The sequence below is a fragment of the Aedes aegypti genome, chromosome 2, assembly GCF_002204515.2.
Source record: "Aedes aegypti strain LVP_AGWG chromosome 2, AaegL5.0 Primary Assembly, whole genome shotgun sequence".
NCBI classification, from domain to species: domain Eukaryota; kingdom Metazoa; phylum Arthropoda; class Insecta; order Diptera; family Culicidae; genus Aedes; species Aedes aegypti.
In genome coordinates this window covers 445,089,404-445,108,198 of record NC_035108.1, presented here as the reverse complement: position 1 = coordinate 445,108,198, position 18,795 = coordinate 445,089,404, and the positions used below count along the sequence as shown (strand labels likewise).

Genomic DNA, 18,795 nt, shown 5'->3' with positions numbered 1-18,795 from the left:
CCTCAAATGGAGACGACTAAGAAGCTCACATTTTACGACGACAGGGCTGATTTTGACATAAATTTGTTCAGCAAAATTATAGAAAAAAAAGTTGGAGGTTCACTGTATGGTATTTGTTTTGTTCAACTGCTATTGTTTTTCTGGAAAATTTGTTTACACCACTAAGGTCGAAATTTTGCCCCACCTTACTCTACACAACATTCTACGGTTGCTATGCAACGCAAGTTCAACGAACCAACTTGTTCGAATGCACGAATATGTTCCTATACAATGTTTGCTAGTTGTTCGTGCACATATTACACAGTTCGTGCAAACATTCGTGCAACTTGCAGAAATGTTCGTGTTTTGCACGCATTGTGTAATCAATGCTTTAGGAACGTCAGAAAGAAAAACAAATACATTCTGCAACCTCAATTTAACTAAAACACATGATTTGACCCTTAAGACACGTAAAATTTTTATTTTTGTCCCGATTCTAAAGCATGTACAAGCTTAGTCAATAAGGTTCATACAAGCTTTAAAATACTTTACATTTGATAGATAATGTAGGCGTGATTCATACAACCGCACTCGAGAGCTCCGGCAATGTTCTCGAAACCAGTGATGGAAAGTGGCGAACAGTTCTGCTGAACTGGAACAAAAACAAAACCAAACGCTCCCGAGCGTCAGAGCGCTGGTTTACTCGCATCCGTCGTGCTCCCGAGTAACCGAAGCTAAAAGTGATTCGCGAACGTGTTCGGAGCTGTTCAGAGTCAAATTGTGTTTTTGAGAAAAAGCTGCTTCCCCTCCAAGATTTATGGTTTCCAAGGGTTTTTGACTACGAACTAGAAGTTTACTGTCGGCTTGATGGTTATGCAATTATTTTGTCTGTCAGAACCATAATAAATCACAACTTGCTCGATTACTCGCGAGTAAACGTTCCCGAGCTTGTTGCTACTTCTTTTGACATGTTCTCCCGAGCAGGCGGGTGCGGACTTACTCACACCTAGCCAGTTCGCGAGTCTATGATGTTTGTTATGCGTTGGTATCCACTCGTGAGCTGCTTCGTGATGCGATCTTTTCCATCACTGCTCGAAACATACTTAGGTCAATCCATGTCTTCATTCAATCAGACAAGACGCTTAAGATTAATTTTATAGTCAACTCTCCATAACTCAATATTTCATATCTCGAGATAGATTTATAGAATCATAGTAAAAGTTAGATCATGGCTACCTCGATGGTCCCTTGAAGATGCACTGACTCAACTCAATATTTCCTTATCTCGATTGTCCCTTCGATATCGTGTTATGGAGAGTTTACTGTATTGGGTACCTGAGTGTTGAATATCGCATGTTTTATATTTTCACGCCAAAATCCATAGGCCTTTGTTCTAGTGGCTATGAGTAGATTCTCTCCCAGAGTAAAATGACCAAGAGGTGTGCCAATGAAATTCTTTGACTCTCTAACACGTGTCCGGCCTAATATTGCCCGCCACGTATCGAATTCAAGAGGCAACTTTCTCACGCTCTCCGTATACCCTATCACTCTGTACCTTCTCCGCCAGTGGACCGACAAGCAACAAATGAATGAACCGCACCGAGAGCGACAAATTTCTCAATCAGTCAGCGAATGTGTTTCTCCCGGCGAGGTCGTTCCCGCACGCCGCTTCGCCATTGATAAGCCAGACAACGTGCTTCGCTATAGTTCTTGGAATGAAAGCAGCAGTACGAAGTGCGGTAAACTAGCGCAAGCGCAATAATGGTACTTGAACGGCTTTCCACTATCTTGTCGGAACAGGTCGGTAATGGGATGGACAGGTACCTAGCTTTGTGTCCAGAATTACAACTCCGATTTATTTGCAGGCAATCACGGCCAGTTTCATATACCTGCTGCAACACTTGTTTCTGTGGATATTGCTACCGTCTGAAGTACGTTACTACAGGCGGCATCCGATCGGAAGTAAACGACGCAGAAGTACTTCAGATTTGTGTGTTTTGTCCGTGAAAAGTATCTTGAATACGGCGTTGATAGTGTTTGTCGTTTTGGATGTTGGACGCCCAGAGACACCCTTCTTAGTGCGAATCTTTGAAGCGCTATCATACGTAAGTCCATCAGAAGTTTCGATGCCAGCTTTATCTCCCTTATCTGTCCCGTGTCGGACGCGGTAATTTACGATAATTCAGTCTCACCTACATTTTTCGAGTTTTCTTTGTAGTTTATAACGCTGACGTTGCTTCATCTCGGCGAGCAATACAATGTACGCGATCAGACGTTTCTGTTGTCGTTTTGGTCGTTGGAGCTGTTGGTGAACATCATTCGGATTGTCGATCAGCTGACGATCGGGAGCATAATCTACGTGGGAGTTTTGCTCGCGCATGTGCTCCTGATCGCGTACTTAAGCCTGATCAGGAGAGATGATGGTGAGGATCGAGTCGAACCGAATCTGATTAGAGCAGTGTGCTTCAGTTGGTTTAGCGATGTGAGCCGAAGTGTTCATCGATCGCACTTGGACCAGCTGGGGACGCTGGAGAGCAGTATGCAGGGGGAACGTTTGATCAGGAGCTTTACGAGGGGAACTCCGTCCAAGGGACAGTATGAGATGGTCTCCGGGAGGGAACCGGAATTGGTGCAGGAGGTCACGATGTGGAGTTTGCTGCGACCATTTCGCTGGGATTTAATATGCAGTGGAATCAACCGTTTAGTCATGACGATGCTGTTCTTCATCTGTCCTTTTCTCCTCAGGTAATTTACTATTTTAGAATCGTAAGCGGCTTGTTGATTTTTCTTGCACATATCTTTAGTCCCAATAGAACAATTTTAAAAAAATTTGAAGGTTTTGTGAAAAGTTGCACCTTTAAATGCATCTATGAATACGAATGCATGAAACGGATACCTTAGCCAGGGGTCAAATTATTCACTGGGCGATTATGGTCAGTTCAGTACCAAAAAACCAGCGTTACGAAAATCTCATATCTTATACTTGAGATTACACACGTTTTTTATAGCTCAGGCAACTCAACAGTTTATTATCAATCATAAGTTGGTTCATTCGCGTTTGATTTAATGGCTTGTATTCACGCAAAGTACTTATTCTTTAAGTTTGCTGCTAGAAATATAACAAACCGTTCTAATGTCAACAATAACATTGGATTTCAACAAATTTCCAATGATCTTATGACCGAGTCGGTTTTGACGACATGAGCGTGAGCAGGTTATTTTGCAAACTCTCAGCGTGAGTTTTGCGAAGGAGTTTTCTAATGAATTTTCGCTCGCGGGAGAACTTAATGATTGAGATTTGAGAGTGAGTCTACCATCCCAATGATGCTGGATGTTCCGTTGGAATTAAAAACATTCCATGTTTTATTGCTCATAGATTTCCAATAATGATTTTGAAAAATTGTTTGTGCAATAAAACAATGAAATATACGAGTTGTGACAATTTTGACATTATTTGCTGATTTACCCAAAGTTAATAGATAAGATGCTTTGCTTTACTATATGTTCTAAAATATGTGTCATTTTTCAAATTTCCAAGAGTTATTTTCAATTTTCATTGTTCAAGTCAATTTTTTGGAATGAAAAATGTTATTTAAAATACAGATCACCGAAGTACTGATATTGACGAAATTATGTGGAAAATATCTGAATAACTACCCGAGCAAAGTCCAACATCAAAATGAAAGCAAGTCGAAAACATATCTTGTTTTCAGCATCAAGTTGATATCATAATTTGATATCAATTATTCATTAATTTATTCGATGTCATAATTTGGTTTTCGTTCTGCTATCATTTTAAATTTTTGTTAAAATTATAATTTTAATAAATTATAAATTAATTCCAGTTACATGTATAAACAATATGAGAATATAAAAATAAAGCAACCATTTTGACGCAGACTCGTTTCTTTATCAAACGAAAACATGTATATCTCAGTGAGTTCTCAATTTGCTGTTCATGATAGTACAAACAGTTTTCAATTTGCTTTCACTGACAGCAAAAATAGTTATCAATTTGATTTTATGGGAATATTTTTCTGCTCTCAGTTTTGATATTTTAACCGTTAAAACGACCAAAATGACAACAAACTGAGTTATCAAAATCTATGACATCACAACATCAAAACTAGTTTTCAACAGGATCTCAAGCTTTGCTCGGGTACCTCATATTCTTCCTATGATTTTTGGTAAATTTTCAATACTATGACAGTCATAGCATGACCCCACAGTTATGGATCAATAAATGTCGAATCCAACCTATTGAATCCTATCCTATCAACAAAACAACATAGAAAACATAAAAGCTCAATATAAAATCACAAATCATATCGAGAAACTTTAAAGTAGATGGAGTACCGTGTACCTTTTAATTCCGCTCCTAAATGCTTATCTTTGACAGATACGCGTATTTCGACTACCACTTGCAGTCTTCTTCAGTGTCAGTTACTCGTATCCACTGGATACGAGTAACTCACACTGAAGAAGACTGCAAGTGGTAGTCGAAATACGCGTATCTGTCAAAGATAAGCATTTAGGAGCGGAATTAAAAGGTACACGGTACTCCATCTACTTTGAAGTTTCTCTATTTGAGATTCTGCTCAGAGGATTCGAACATTCATTAAAGAGACAAATCTTATCGTTTAAAATTGGAACTTTGATTTTCAAATTATTGTATGTGAGCGATTCTCGCTGAAACCAGGCCGCCATCGGCACCCATCGTTAGAATTCCAATTTTATGTCACTGATCGCTAGTTTTCGATAAAACTTAAGGGTGGTCCTTTCTGTTTTCTCAAATTGGAGGACCCCTCGTACGCCAGCTAGCTGAACAGTTTGCGAAAAAGCCCATTTTTTGATAAATCTAGGTTATTTCTTCACGGGATATGTCTCATTTTTCGCTTGGAACACATAGCAAACTTAGTGGCATCGTATAGAGAAAGGATATAGCTTTCATTTAAACTTGAAAAAATTTTGGCGGCCATTTTGAATTTGGCCGCCATCTTGAATTTTGTTAGAAAAATCGATTTTTTACCATTAGCGCACCGCTAGTTTTGAATTCTGAGATCACATCCAGAAAGCTGAGGAAAAATTGCGTAAGATAGGCTACAGAAACTAGGTGAGCAATGGTATTTACCCTATCAAATGAACGATTTTCTAAATCATGTTATACGATTTTGATGTATTTGGCGAGTGCAATCAATACAAGCATCATTTTTTGTACGACAAAGAAACAAGTTTTCAACCTTTGGTGTTTTATTCGAGTCGAGTCGAGTAAAGAATAAGAATATTATTTTGAGTGAAAAAATCTGGCAGCCATCTTGGATTTTGACGCCATCTTGATTTTAGAAACTAGAATTAATTTTTCACCTTGATAGCACTCAGCATGTCGGATTTGGAGGCTATCAATAAAAAAAGGTTACGTATACTCTTCTTCTTATTATTCTTCATTTTACTGACGTTACGTCCCTACTGGAACCGAGCCTGATACTCAGCTTTATTAGTTATAAATCCAGGTTATTAAACAGGAATTTTCTTTTTTAATGCGATTTCTGACAACAGAATAATTCTTCGACATATCTTTGAATTCAGTAATAATGAATAAATAAATTCAATAAATGAAAACCGTCAAAAAACATTGATTGTATTAAACAAACACTTTTTTACCCTATGAATTGTTGTTCATTGTATAAAATTTATAGATTGCGTGTCGGGACATTAGTAAGCCTTGTGGTAATATCTGTAGCTCTAACGTAAAACATTGACAAAAGTGCATTAATTTATAATGAAAGTCTTAAATTTTGAAGCAAAAAACATCCTTGATTTTCTAAGTCATAAAGTATCGTTTTTAGTACCGCCCAACATGCATGTGAAAAATAGCGAAATTGAATTATGAGAAGCAGGTTTTGTTCTAATGTGTAATGCCGAAAGGCAGGTGTATAATTTCGAGGTTAGAAAAACTGGCGGCCATCTTGGCTTTTGACGCCATTTTGGTTTTTAGCAGTTGCATGATTTTTTACCATCTCAGTGCTCATCATGTTGAATTATAAGGCTTCCGTTAAAAAAAAAAAACAATCAGATTCTATCTTTCTTATCTTATCTCAGCTGTTCAACTGATTGTTCATTTGTAGCAATGGTTTTAGACCAAATAAATGAAAGAAATAATGCTATTTTACAACTCGAAGATATGCAGAAGAATCATTCAGGTAGCAAATAAGCGTTAAAAAAATCCTATTTGATAATTTGTTTTTAAAACTAGTCAAGCTAAAGGGCTGGCTCTGTTCCAGTAGGGATGTACGTGAGGAAAATGAAGAACAAGAAGAAGAATAGGTGTAACGGTCGCATTGAAATTCAACATGTTGAGTGCTAACAAGGTGAAAACTCATTCTACTACTTAAAACCAAGATGGCATCACAATCCAAGATGGCCGCCAGATTTTTTCACTCAAATTAATACTCCTTTTCTTTATCTGTCTCAAATAATACACCAACGATTGAAAACTTTTCTTTGTTGTACAAAAAATTATGTTTGCATTGATTGCACTCGCCATATACGTCAAAATAGTAGAACATGATTTAGAAAATCGTTCATATCATAGGGTAAATACCATTGCTCACCTAGTTTTTGTAGCCTATCTTACGCAATTTTTCCTCAGCTTTCTAATTGTGATCTCAGGATTCAAAACTACTTCTTCTTCTATCTGGTGTTACGTCCCAACTGGGACAAAGCCTGCTTCTCAGATTAGTGTTCTTTATGAGCACTTCCACAGTTATTAACTGAGAGCTTTCTTTGCCGATTGACCATTTGTGCATGTGTATAATCGTGTGGCAGGTACGAAGATACTCTATGCCCTGGGAATCGAGAAAATTTCCTTTACGAAAAGATCCTCGACCAGCGGGATTCGAACCCACGACCCTCAGCATGGTCATGCTGAATAGCTGCGCGTTTACCGCTACGGCTATGTGGGCCCCTGGATTCAAAACTAGCGGTGCGCTAATGGTAAAAAATCGATTTTTCCAATAAAATTCAAGATGGCGGCCAAATTCAAAATGGCCGCCAAATTTTTTTCAAGTTTAAATGAAAGCTATATCCATTCTCTATACGATGCCACTAAGTTTGCTATGTGTTCCAAGCGAAATATGATACATATCCCGTGAAGAAATACCCAAGATTTATCAAAAAATGGGCTTTTTCGCAAACTGTTCAGCTAGCTGGCGTACGAGGGGTCCACTAATTTGAGAAAACAGAAAGGACCACCCTTAAGTTTTATCGAAAACTAGCGATCAGTGACATAAAATTGGAATTCTAACGATGGGTGCCGATGGCGGCCTGGTTTCAGCGAGAATTGCTCATGTGTGATGTTTACAAAAATAAAAAAATTGATTACAGATTATGGATCAATGTTCAATTTCTACAGATTTTTCATCTCAATGCATTTCTATTCCAGTGATTTTTTTTATTTTTGTTAACCCCTTTACCGGCAGCATATTTTTTCACCACAAAATATTATTCAAATCGCGATATCTTTTTTTTCTCAATAGTTTTGCACCATTTTTTCACAAATTCTCAAAAACTCTTTTTTTTTTAATCTGTATTGGTTTGATCTTAGGTCATCTGGATACGAAGATATTCCATAAATTCTTGGCGGACCGATGCGTAGCAATAATTATCGTACAGTAATTCGAGGGTAACATTGATCAGTTTTTATGATATTTCTTAAATATTTCATCAAAAAATGTAAATGTTGTGAGTTTTATACACTACCCGTCATAAATACGAACTCACTAAAATAAGTATTGCAATATCTCGAGATCCTTACGACTTGCAAAGAAGCGATCTTCAGCAAAGTTGTTCAGGGGATCAAGGACATCCGGAAAGCGAACAGTTTGGTTCGCGATTTTGCCGCTAGGTGGCGCTAGTGAGCATGTAAAATTGAGCATTTCAAACTAGTTCTAGCTTGTGATCCATAAGAGATAGAAAGTTCGGGTCTTCGGCAAAGTTGCTCAGGGGTTCAAGGACATCCATAAAAGGAACAGTTTAGTTCGCGATTTTGCCGCTTGGTGGTGCTAGTGAGCATGCATTCAAAAATGAAGTGTCACATGACATGAATCATTTGGATATAAAGCTAATCATATCTGAATAAATTGAACAAGAATGTAATCGGTCCTGAATTACTTGTGTTTGTGTGAAGTGAATATTACCTTAAACACTTGACTATGAAGTGAATCAGACATGAATTTCATGAAGTGATTCTCACCTGAAACACTTGAATATAAAGTGAATGAGTCCTGAATGCCTTAAATTTAATTTAAAAATCAAACATCAATCACTTGGTTATTGAACTAATCAAATCTGAAAAACGTACATAAAGTGATTCAAGCATGAATCACCTGAAAATGAAGTGAATCAGCCCTAACCTGCTTGAACATTGAGTCATACCTGTAAAAGTGTAAAATTCTAAATGAATCAAACCTGAACTACTTGAATATCAAGTAATTCGTACTTGAAATAGGTGAATATGAAGTGCTTCAGACCTGCAGCACTTGAATATAAAGCGAATCACACCTGAATCACTTTAATATGGAGCGAATCAAACATAAATCACTGGAAATAAATCCTAAATCTCTTGAATATGAAATTAATCAGACCTGAATCACTTGTACATAAAGTGAATTTTGAAACATTTGAAAATGAAGTGAATCACTTGAAATCATTTGAAGATCAATGAATCAAACCTAAAACAGTCGAATTTGAGTGAATCAGATAAGAATCGCTAGGATATGGAGCAAACTGAATCTATTGAATATAAAATGAATCAATCCTGAGTCACTTGAACATGGGATGAATTTGACATGATTTTTGTGTATCCATATTCAAGTCAAACCTGAATTTCTTGAAAATAGAGTGAATCAAACCCGAAAGACATGAATATAAAGAGAATAAGACATCACTCACTTGGATATAAAGTCAATCAAACTTGAACCATGAAGAGATTCTGAGTCACTCGCACATGGAGTAAGTCATAGCAGAATCACTAGAATATAATCAGATATGATACACTTGAATATACATTTGATCAGACCTGAATCACTTCAATTTAATAGGATTCCATCCCTAATCACTTCAACTTCCAAATGTCAAAGGATTTCTGAACAGTATTCTGGAAAATCTATCTTATCAAATTCATAATGTTTAGGTACAGTCATCCCTCCAAAGTAAACTGTTCCCTGGATGCCCTTGACATTCCGAACAACTTTGCCGAAGACTCAAACTTTCTATCTCATCTGGCTCGAAAGATAGAATTTGTTTCACATATTTAATTAAATATGCGTACTAGTGCAACCTAGTGGCAAAATTTGGAACCAAAAAATTTGATATTTGGATGTCCAGGGGCCCAGATAGCCGTAGCGGTAAACGTGCAGCTATTCAGTATGACCATGCTGAGGGTCGTGGGTTCGAATCCCACTGGTCGAGGATCTTTTCGTAAAGGAAATTTTCTCGATTCCCAGGGCATAAGAGTATCTTCGTACCTGCCACACGATATACACATGCAAAGATGGTCAAACGGCAAAGAAAGCTCTCAGTTAATAACTGTGGAAGTGCTCATAAGAACACTAATCTGAGAAGCAGGCTTTGTCCCTATTGGGACGTAACGCCAGAAAGAAGAAGAAGAAGATGTCCTTTACTTCATTTCTGTTCTTTACTTACCGAAGACTCGAACTTTCTATCTCTTGTGGAGCGCAAGCTAGAACTAGTTAAAAATGCTCAATTTAACATGCTCACTAGCGCCACCTAGCGGCAAAATCTCGAACCAAACTATCTGTCTTCCGGATGTCCTTGACTTTCTGAACAACTTTGCCGAAGACTCGAACTTTCTATCTCATGTGGATCAAAAGCTAGAACTAGTTTGAAATGCTCAATTTTGCATGCTCACTAGCGCCACCTAGCGGAGAAATCTACAACCTAACAGTTTGTCTTCCGGATGTACTTGGCCTTAGCGGCAAAATCGCGAACTAAACTGTTCACTTTCCGGATGTCCTTGAACCCCTGAGCAACTTTGCCGAAGACCCGAACTTTCTATCTCTTATGGATCACAAGCTAGAACTAGTTCAAAATGCTCAATTTTACATGCTCACTAGCGGCACCTAGCGGCAAAATCGCGAACTAAACTGATCGCTTTCCGGATGTCTTTGAACCCCTGAGCAAGTTTGCCGAAGATCGCTTCTTTGCAAGTCGTAAGGATCTCGAGATATAGCAATGTGAATTAACATGTTTTGAGGTGATGCTAAACTTTTTGAGGGTGATTCATTATTCGGCTGAGTGTTGCAATACTTATTTCAGTGTGTCCGTATTTATGACGGGTAGTGTATTTTTAAATCAAGTACTGCCACCCACAACTCGTGACTATATACTGTATTTTGTTTTTTGAAAGATTTAAGCATGTTAACAAAAATGTTTTATGTGATTTTTTTCATTTAGCTGATATGGGGTAACATTGATCATCCATGTAAACAAGGTTCGGTAATATTGAAAATGTCGTTACTTACATAAATCATGGCTCCTGAAGCCGAATATGATGTCCAAACGCTTACATCTCATCTACTTTTTGAGTTATTTTAAAATTAAAAACACCTCAAACAGCGGAATACGCCTTCTTCTTCTTTCTGGCATTACGTCCCACCTGGGGCAGAGCCTGCTTTTCAGCTTAGTGTTCCTATGAGCACTTCCACAGTTATTAATTGAGAGCTTACTGTGCCAATGGCCATTTTTGCATGCGTATATCGTGTGGCAGGTACGAAGATACTCTATGCCCTGGGAAGTCGAGAAAATTTCCAACCCGAAAAAATCCTCGACCGGTGGAATTCGAACCCACGTCCCTCAGCTTGGTCTTGCTGAATAGCTGCGCGTTTACCGCTACGGCTATCTGGGCTAATACGGCTAATATCATTTTTAGTGAGAACCGCATTTTCCTTGCTCATATCGCTTGCAGAACTTATGAGAGACATGAATCTTCGGTAGTGTCATCCTTAACCATTGAAATCATTGTTTCGCAAACTTGACAAGTTTGCGCATAAAGTTAACGCAGTTTTTGCAAAAATCTTAATTTTTAATAGCCCATAAATATAAGAATGAGAAGCAACATTCATGCTTTGGAAATGTTTTATTAATAAATGATGATACCAACTTATTACGAGATGAGTCATTCCGATCAATGTTACCCGGCTGACCAATGATACCCCGGATTACGGTAATTATCTCAGGTTACAGATTTTTTCCCCATATCTAGTTATTTGCTATTCAAAGGTATGCCTTGATTTATATTTTTGAGTAATGAGCTTTTATGTTTTGGTATCACTTCGGCCGCAATAAGAACTTGAAATTTAAAAAAAGTAAACATATTGTAATTTTGACATTTCTCGGAGACAACCCAACCGATATGAATGATTTTTTTTAGAAAAAAAAACTCTTCACTACCTGATATAGCGAATATTTTTATTTCTTTTACAAACTGATTGAAAACAAAATGGCGACAAAAGAAATTTTATATGGGAAATCGTGCCCATACTTTCTTGGACACCCTGTATTTGTCATTGTTTTCAAGCATATTTAAACTCTAAATAAATTGCTGCTCTGATTTTATATTTTCTGGGCTGATAGTGTGATACTGCAATGGAGTAATTGAGACATGAACTGATTTTTTTTCTAAACCAAGCCTTTCGCCAATTTTAATTTGTTTAAGAGTGAAGTTGCACAGGCTTCTCCATTGCTCTTGACTTAGCCTCTTTCCCCCTTTTAATGATTAACTACAAAAGGTAAACGATTTTACCCACACACAAAGTGTGCGTACGTACTTTGCAAGAGTTACAATGAAGAGTTTACACGTTTGCGTTTGCTCATTTTCATTCCAATAGTCGTAGAGAGTTTGTTTCGATAACCTCAGTGTTTCAAAGAGAACTCACGAAACGTTACTAAAGGACCTATGTACAAATGAGAGGCTCTCGTTGTTTACTTTCTCTTTGATCAATAACTGAGTCACATTAACCTCTTCTGTTGCGTTTTTTGTATGAAACGCTAGTCAAGGAAATTGTCTTTCGATCTGTCGTGAAAAATTTCCCAAAAGCTTTAGTAGTCCACGCACGGTTATAATCGAAAGAGAGCGAGAGAGGAGATAATCTGAATGACACAATGATGGGCACAATTTTGTAATCCAAGATGGCGAACTCTGATTTGGGAAAGTCGTTTGAAAACCCATGCAATATAATTATTTTTGGGACGGGCACGACGAGGGGATGACAAGAATCTATGTCCGATGCAATTTTGAAATCCAACAATGCGACCTCCGGTTTGAAAAATCATTGAAAACCAAGGCAATATAGGTATTTTCAGAACGGGCACGGCGAGGGTATACGAGAAACGAATCTATGACAAAAGGTTGAAAGGACGGAAGGTCGAAAGATAAAAGGTCGAAAGGACAAAAGGTCGAAGAATTAAAAAGAATGGACAAAAGGTCGAAAATCTATTTTCAAAGAAGGAAAACTTTTTGGACCTTTTGTCCTTTCGACGTTTTGTCTTTCGACCTTTTGTCCATAAACCACGAAAATCAATGTCCGACGCCATTTTAAAATCCAAGCTGGCGTACTTCGGTTTGGGGAAAATCGTTGAGAACCCAACGCAATACTGGTACAGATCGGACTCGATTATACGGAATTTTAGACTTGATTGATTTTATTTTAGTTTCTTTATGATGAAATTTGAAGTAAATCCATGTTACAATACACATTATGATTGTTTTAGCAATATTGGACGTTGGTAGAAGGAGGGAGGTATTAAAGAAGGTTTGTTTCGCACATCAAAACTCTATTTAACGTAGTGTCCAAATTCAAATTCCAATTATTATATATATTATTTGCATAAATAATATGAATATTTGAAGGAACATGAGCATCGGTAGCAACTGCACAGGTTGAATTAGCAGCTGCTCTACAATTGTCGATTGTAAACGATCAAAATTCAAAATTGAAATAAAATGAATTTGAATATCGTACATACAGATGAATTGAGCGATTCTACTCCGTTACCAGGAGACCCATTACCACAAATGACATGATACCAAGTTTAATTTCTCTGGAAGTACCGTTACTCCGAACTCTGAAAACACAATTACCCTACATGACGCTACCCCGGTCTAAAATGATTCGTTGGTTTTATGTTCATTTATGCAGATCTTGATTTTTTTTTCTCAGGTGGATTATAAAAAAAGGTGGTTCGAGTTGAAAAAATCGATACTCCGGATAATCGAGTCCGACCTGTATTTTCGAAACAGACACAACGAGGGGATGACGAAAATGATTATCCTGTGTCGATTTTACACTGCTTCAAAAACGTCATATGTAATTGAGTTAAACGCTGTAAAGTACCTGTTCTATTTTGACACGATTCGATTTTGGCAACTTTACCATTAGAATTTGACACGGTTTGATTTTTTCAACAAAATTATTAGATTTTGGCAACACGGATTTACATATATGGTTAGATTCCGTTTTTTGCAACAAACCTAAATTGTATGTTGAAAAAAACGGAAACCCATTGTTTTATTTGGAACCTAATGATAGCCAGACTTCAGAACGGTCCACTTTGAAGCACATTTCCGTAGGGTAGGACTATGCTGTAAATCTACACGGAGAAAATGAAGTACTCAAAAGTGAGTTCATTCCACTCAATTCGGGGGGGTTTGTGCGTTAACCTAATTTCGAGTTGATGAGGTAGAAGTTGTTTCATGAGGACATATTTTATACCACTGTGTTACGCAACAAGTTTCTACCCAGTGAACCACATATCGTATAAGAATGTGCGCCCAAAATCTCATATTCCTACGTCAAAAATCAGAATCGCACAATATGACAAATCAAATTGAATAAATGTTAACAGAAATTGTACATAATCCTCCACTACGATTCATTATCGATAAACTTTGTTGACAGCAAACCATGCCGTAAATAGTATAATCTAGAATCGCGTAAAGTTGTATCATGCCACCCGACGTTGGTATTTTCTGGCGCTGGGCTTCAAAGACCAATATAGCGTGTGTGCTGTATAACAAACTTCCTTTGATATTGGCAATTAATCACCTCTCTATTAAGCAATTGGTGATGTAGAGGTAAAGTGACGGGTTAAGGATCCAAAGGTCCTGAGTTCGAGTCTTGCAGAAAGCTTTTTTTTTATTATTTTTATCGAAATTTTGTGGGCATTGTATTGCTGACCACGGAAAGTCCGAAAAAGTCGTGCGCAGTGCGTCCACTTTGGTATGTATTTAGCCTTTTCATGCATTTTATACGAGTGATTTGATTCATATAGGTTGATGTATAGCAAAATATATACCAACCAAAATGTTGACTGGGTAGTAAACCTTGTTATATCCTTTCAAATGAGATTGAGCTTAAGTTGGAATTTTGGACCATCTTCCCCTACCCCAGTGAACCACGTATTGTAAAAGAATGTGTAACCTGAATCAAATATTCGTACGTCAATCGGAAGCTCAACACATCCCGCAAAGACTAAGCCGGGATAAGGATGGGAGCATCTTGATGGATGGACACGAGGTGATCGAAAGGTGGAAGCAACACTACGATGAACACATGAATAGCTTAGAGAACACAGGCTAAGGTCAGGTAGGCGATGGCTACGTCAGCACAGCGGACAGTGGATACCAACAAGCTCTCACGATGAAGGCAGTTAAGGATGCCATTCAACAGCTCAAGAACAACAAGTCCGCTGGCAAGGATGGTATCGGAAACGAACTTATCAAGATGGCCCCAGATAGGTTGGCTGCTTGTCTGAATCGGCTAATAGTCAGAATATGGAACACGGAACAGCTACCGGAGGAGTCGAAGCAAGGCGTTATATGCCCTGTCTACAAGAAGGGCGACAAACTGGAGTGTGAAAATTATCGTGCAATCACTATCCTAAACGCCGTCTACAAAGTGCTATCACAGATTCTCTTCCGTCGTCTATCACCTATAGCAAACGAGTTCGTGGGAAGATATCAAGAAGGTTTCATCGACGGCCGCTCGACAACGGACCAGATGTTTTCCGAGCGTCAAATCCTCCAGAAATGCCGGGGAGTGCCAGGGCCCTAAGCACCATCTGTCCATCGATTTCAAGGCAGCATACGACAGTATTAACCTTGTAAAGCTATGGAAGATCATGGACGAGAATAGATTTCCCACGAAGCTCACCAAAATTGATTTGATCAACGATGGACGGTGTGCAAAACTGCGTGAAGATATCGGGCAAACATTCCAGTTCGTTCGAATCTCGGTTATAGCTACGACATGTTAATAGGGAAGCACGAAGGCACATCATCAGTGGAAGTCGTGCCTACTATGGGCTCCAGAAGAAACTGCGGTCAAGAAAGATTCACGCACGCACCAAATGCACGATGTACAAAACGCTCATAAGACCGGTAGTCCTTTACAGGCATGAGACGTGGACTGTGCTCGATGAGAACTTGCAAGCACTTGGAGTCTTCGAACGTCGGGTACTTAGGACGATGTGTGGCGGCGAAGGATGAACCACGAGCTGCGCCAAACTCTACGGCGAACCCAGTATCCAGAAGGTGACCAAAGCTACGATGGGCAGGGCATGTTGCAAGAATGCCGGACAACAACCCTGTTAAGATGGTGTTCGCCACGAATCCACTCAGACCAAGTAGGCATGGGGCGCAGCGAGCTAGGTGGATTGACCAGGTGCACCAAGACCTGAAGAGCATGGGTCGTAGTCGAAGATGGAGAAAAGTAGTGAATTGGCGAAATATTGTTGGCGAGGTTATATCAAGCTTATTGATGTAAAACCAAATAAATAATAAATAATAACAAGGGGTACATGAGTAATGTAATCAATGTTATAACAGCATGTGCGAATATAGTTTGAAGATGTATGGGAGGGGCCCAAATAGCCGTAGCGGTAAACGCGCAGCTATTCAGCAAGACCAAGCTGAGGGTCGTGGGTTCGAATCCCACCGGTCGAGGATCTTTTCCGTAAAGGAAATTTTTCTCGACTTCCCAGGGCATAGAGTATCTTCGTTACCTGCCACACGATATACGCATGCAAAAATGGTCATTGGCATATTAAGCTCTCAGTTAATAACTGTGGAAGTGCACATAAGAACACTTAGCTGAGAAGCAGGCTCTGTCCCAGTGGGGACGTAACGCCAGAAAGAAGAAGATGTATGGTGATGAATGTTACACAATTAACTAAGTCTTGGAATTACACTACTTCTTTATCTCAATCCTGTTGTTAAATGAATATGTTCGTCTACTAAATGTGTGTTCCCATTCTGATCCCAAATAGTCGGTAAAAAAATTCTGAGAGAATTACGTTTGAAATCTAGAAAGAACTTTAAGAGCATGAAATCGCAAGAGTGAATCCATACACTATGCAATAAATACATTTGAAAAACATTGAAGTTTTATGAAAAAACACTGATGGAATAGGAGGTGTACACTACAGTTCCACCCACACGGAGAATAATTTATCCATGTTCAGATTACTATCCCATTGATTATATTCACGTACGCATAAATAATTGTTTTCGAAAGAAAAACTTTTTACTCCAACACTAAGTTTACCCTCAAATTACATTCACACACTTCATTGATTCAGCTTTCCACTTGTACTTATTTCAATTATAATCTTACTAATTACTAATATCCGAAACACGGAGATAAAATTATGTATGTTGAGATTAATATCCCATTGATTACTTTTACTTACGCACAAATAGTTGTTTTGAAAGAAAAAACTGTTTACTCCAACACCAAGTTTACCGTCAAATTAAATTGACACACTTCATTGATTCTGCTTTCCACTTGTGCTTATTTCAATCATAATCTTACTGACTACCAATATCCGAAAACATTTACATCTTTTGACATCAAGTCATGCACACAAATTTACTCACTTCTTACTTGATAGGAATAGTGTAGGTGACAAGATAACCGGCACTCACGCAGGAGACCACGTATCAAGTCTAGGTTTGCACTTTGTTTTGATTTTTCCAATCGTTTTTTTAAGACGATAAAGCAGCTATGAATCTTTTTGGATATGTTGATGAAGCAGAGCAAACTGCTGCGTAAAACATTGCAAAATATTGTATACTCAACTATGTTTGCTTTGAGTCAACTAAAATATAGTTAAATTTTGACGTTTGACGTTTGTAAATTCGATAAAAAATATAGTTGTTAAAAACTATACGGTATAGTTATTTTGAACAATATATTGTGAAATCAACAATATTTATTGTTATCTCTAAAACAACCTTAAAATATAATTAATTCGACCGGAAAAATGATTCCGAACACTATGTTTTGTTCTCCGTGAACATTGACATCTTTTGACCTCAAGTCATGCACACATATCTACTCAATTCTAACTTGAGAGGAATAGTGTAGATGATAAGATAACCGGCACTCACGCAGGAGACCACATATCAAGTATGGGTTTGCGACGAGCACTTTTTTATAGCACAGTTTTTATTATTTCAATCGTTTTTTGAAGTCGATAAATCAGCTACGAATCTTTTGGATATGTTGATTAAAGCAGATCAAACTCCTGTGTAAACATTGCAAAATATTGAATACCTAAACTAAGTTTACTTTGAGTCTACTAACATATAGTTAAATTTTGACGTTTGACGTCGGCCATTCAATAAATAAATATAGTTGTTGACAAACTATATGGTATATTAATTATGAAGAATATATTCTAAAATCTACAATATGTATAGTTATCTCTTAAACAACCTAAAAATATAGTTAATTCAACCGAACGAATGATTACGAACGCTATATTTGTTCTCCGTGCATGTATCTAGATTGGGATTGATCTCTAAAGATGTGTACAAAAGACTGCAACAAGTCCCCCCACCCTTTTAATGCTTTATAAAAATAATCCTCAAGAAAAAAAAAGCCGTATAACATGATCTTTCAATTACAGACAAATCCTTCGCAACGATCGTCAAGCAACCTCAAACGAGAAGCCACTTCTACGTGATTAGCATTTTCCTCGTTTCATTGCTGATTTGCCGCTCTGAATGGACAATATTCGTATGACACGCAGAAGATCGGCTTTAAAAATCAAATCAATTCTGATGATCCTGATCTACGATAAACTTTGAAGCTGAAAACCCAAACGGCACCGATATAACCCTTTTGACGTTGGGACTCGTCCAGATTCATCGAATTGCTGCCCAACTTGCATCTGAGTAATGGTCAGGGACCCGCTAATTATCGTCATTTCCATTACCGGTTTGGTAGCGATATTGGGCAGATCGGCATGGATTGGCGTGCAGTGATGTTCGTTACTATTTATTTAACGACAATGATCACCGATAAGTTGCAACTGCTTCAAAAGGAGCACATGGATCGCAAAGATCCTTCGTATTTCCAGCACCAATGAGGCAATTGGAATGGATTCAAGCAAATCAAGCTGTTCTGCTGGGAGGGATTTCATCCGAACGGCGAATTCTGAAACATCGCAAAAGAGAACTTCAGACTCGTGAAAAAAATCATCTACTGGGATGCTCCCAAATATCTGCTCGGCGTCATTTCACCATTCCTGGTGTCGCTTGCTTCATTCGGGCTGATGATCTTGATCGGCGATTCAAACGCTGCTTACCCTCGAAGCCGTCTTCGTCTCGATTGCTCTGTTCAACCTTCTCAAGTTCCCGTTGTCAACGTTGCCGATCTTGTCTTCCACGTGGACGGCCACACGGGCATCGATCGATCGAATCAACGAGTTTCTGAAAGCCGAAGAGATTCAAGC

At 38.2% G+C, this 18,795-nt stretch overlaps 1 protein-coding gene across 1 annotated transcript; it reads left to right on the top strand.

Annotated features, from left to right (window-relative positions):
- Positions 1 to 1,594: 1,594 nt before the first annotated feature.
- On the top strand, positions 1,595 to 18,347 carry LOC5565861. Its single transcript, XM_001650170.2, has 4 exons — positions 1,595 to 1,779; positions 1,845 to 2,084; positions 2,198 to 2,724; positions 17,968 to 18,347. Exons 1-4 carry the CDS (start codon positions 1,741 to 1,743, stop codon positions 18,026 to 18,028), a joined length of 867 nt encoding a protein of 288 aa, XP_001650220.2. The 5' UTR covers positions 1,595 to 1,740; the 3' UTR covers positions 18,029 to 18,347.
- The last annotated feature ends 448 nt before the right edge of the window (positions 18,348 to 18,795 follow it).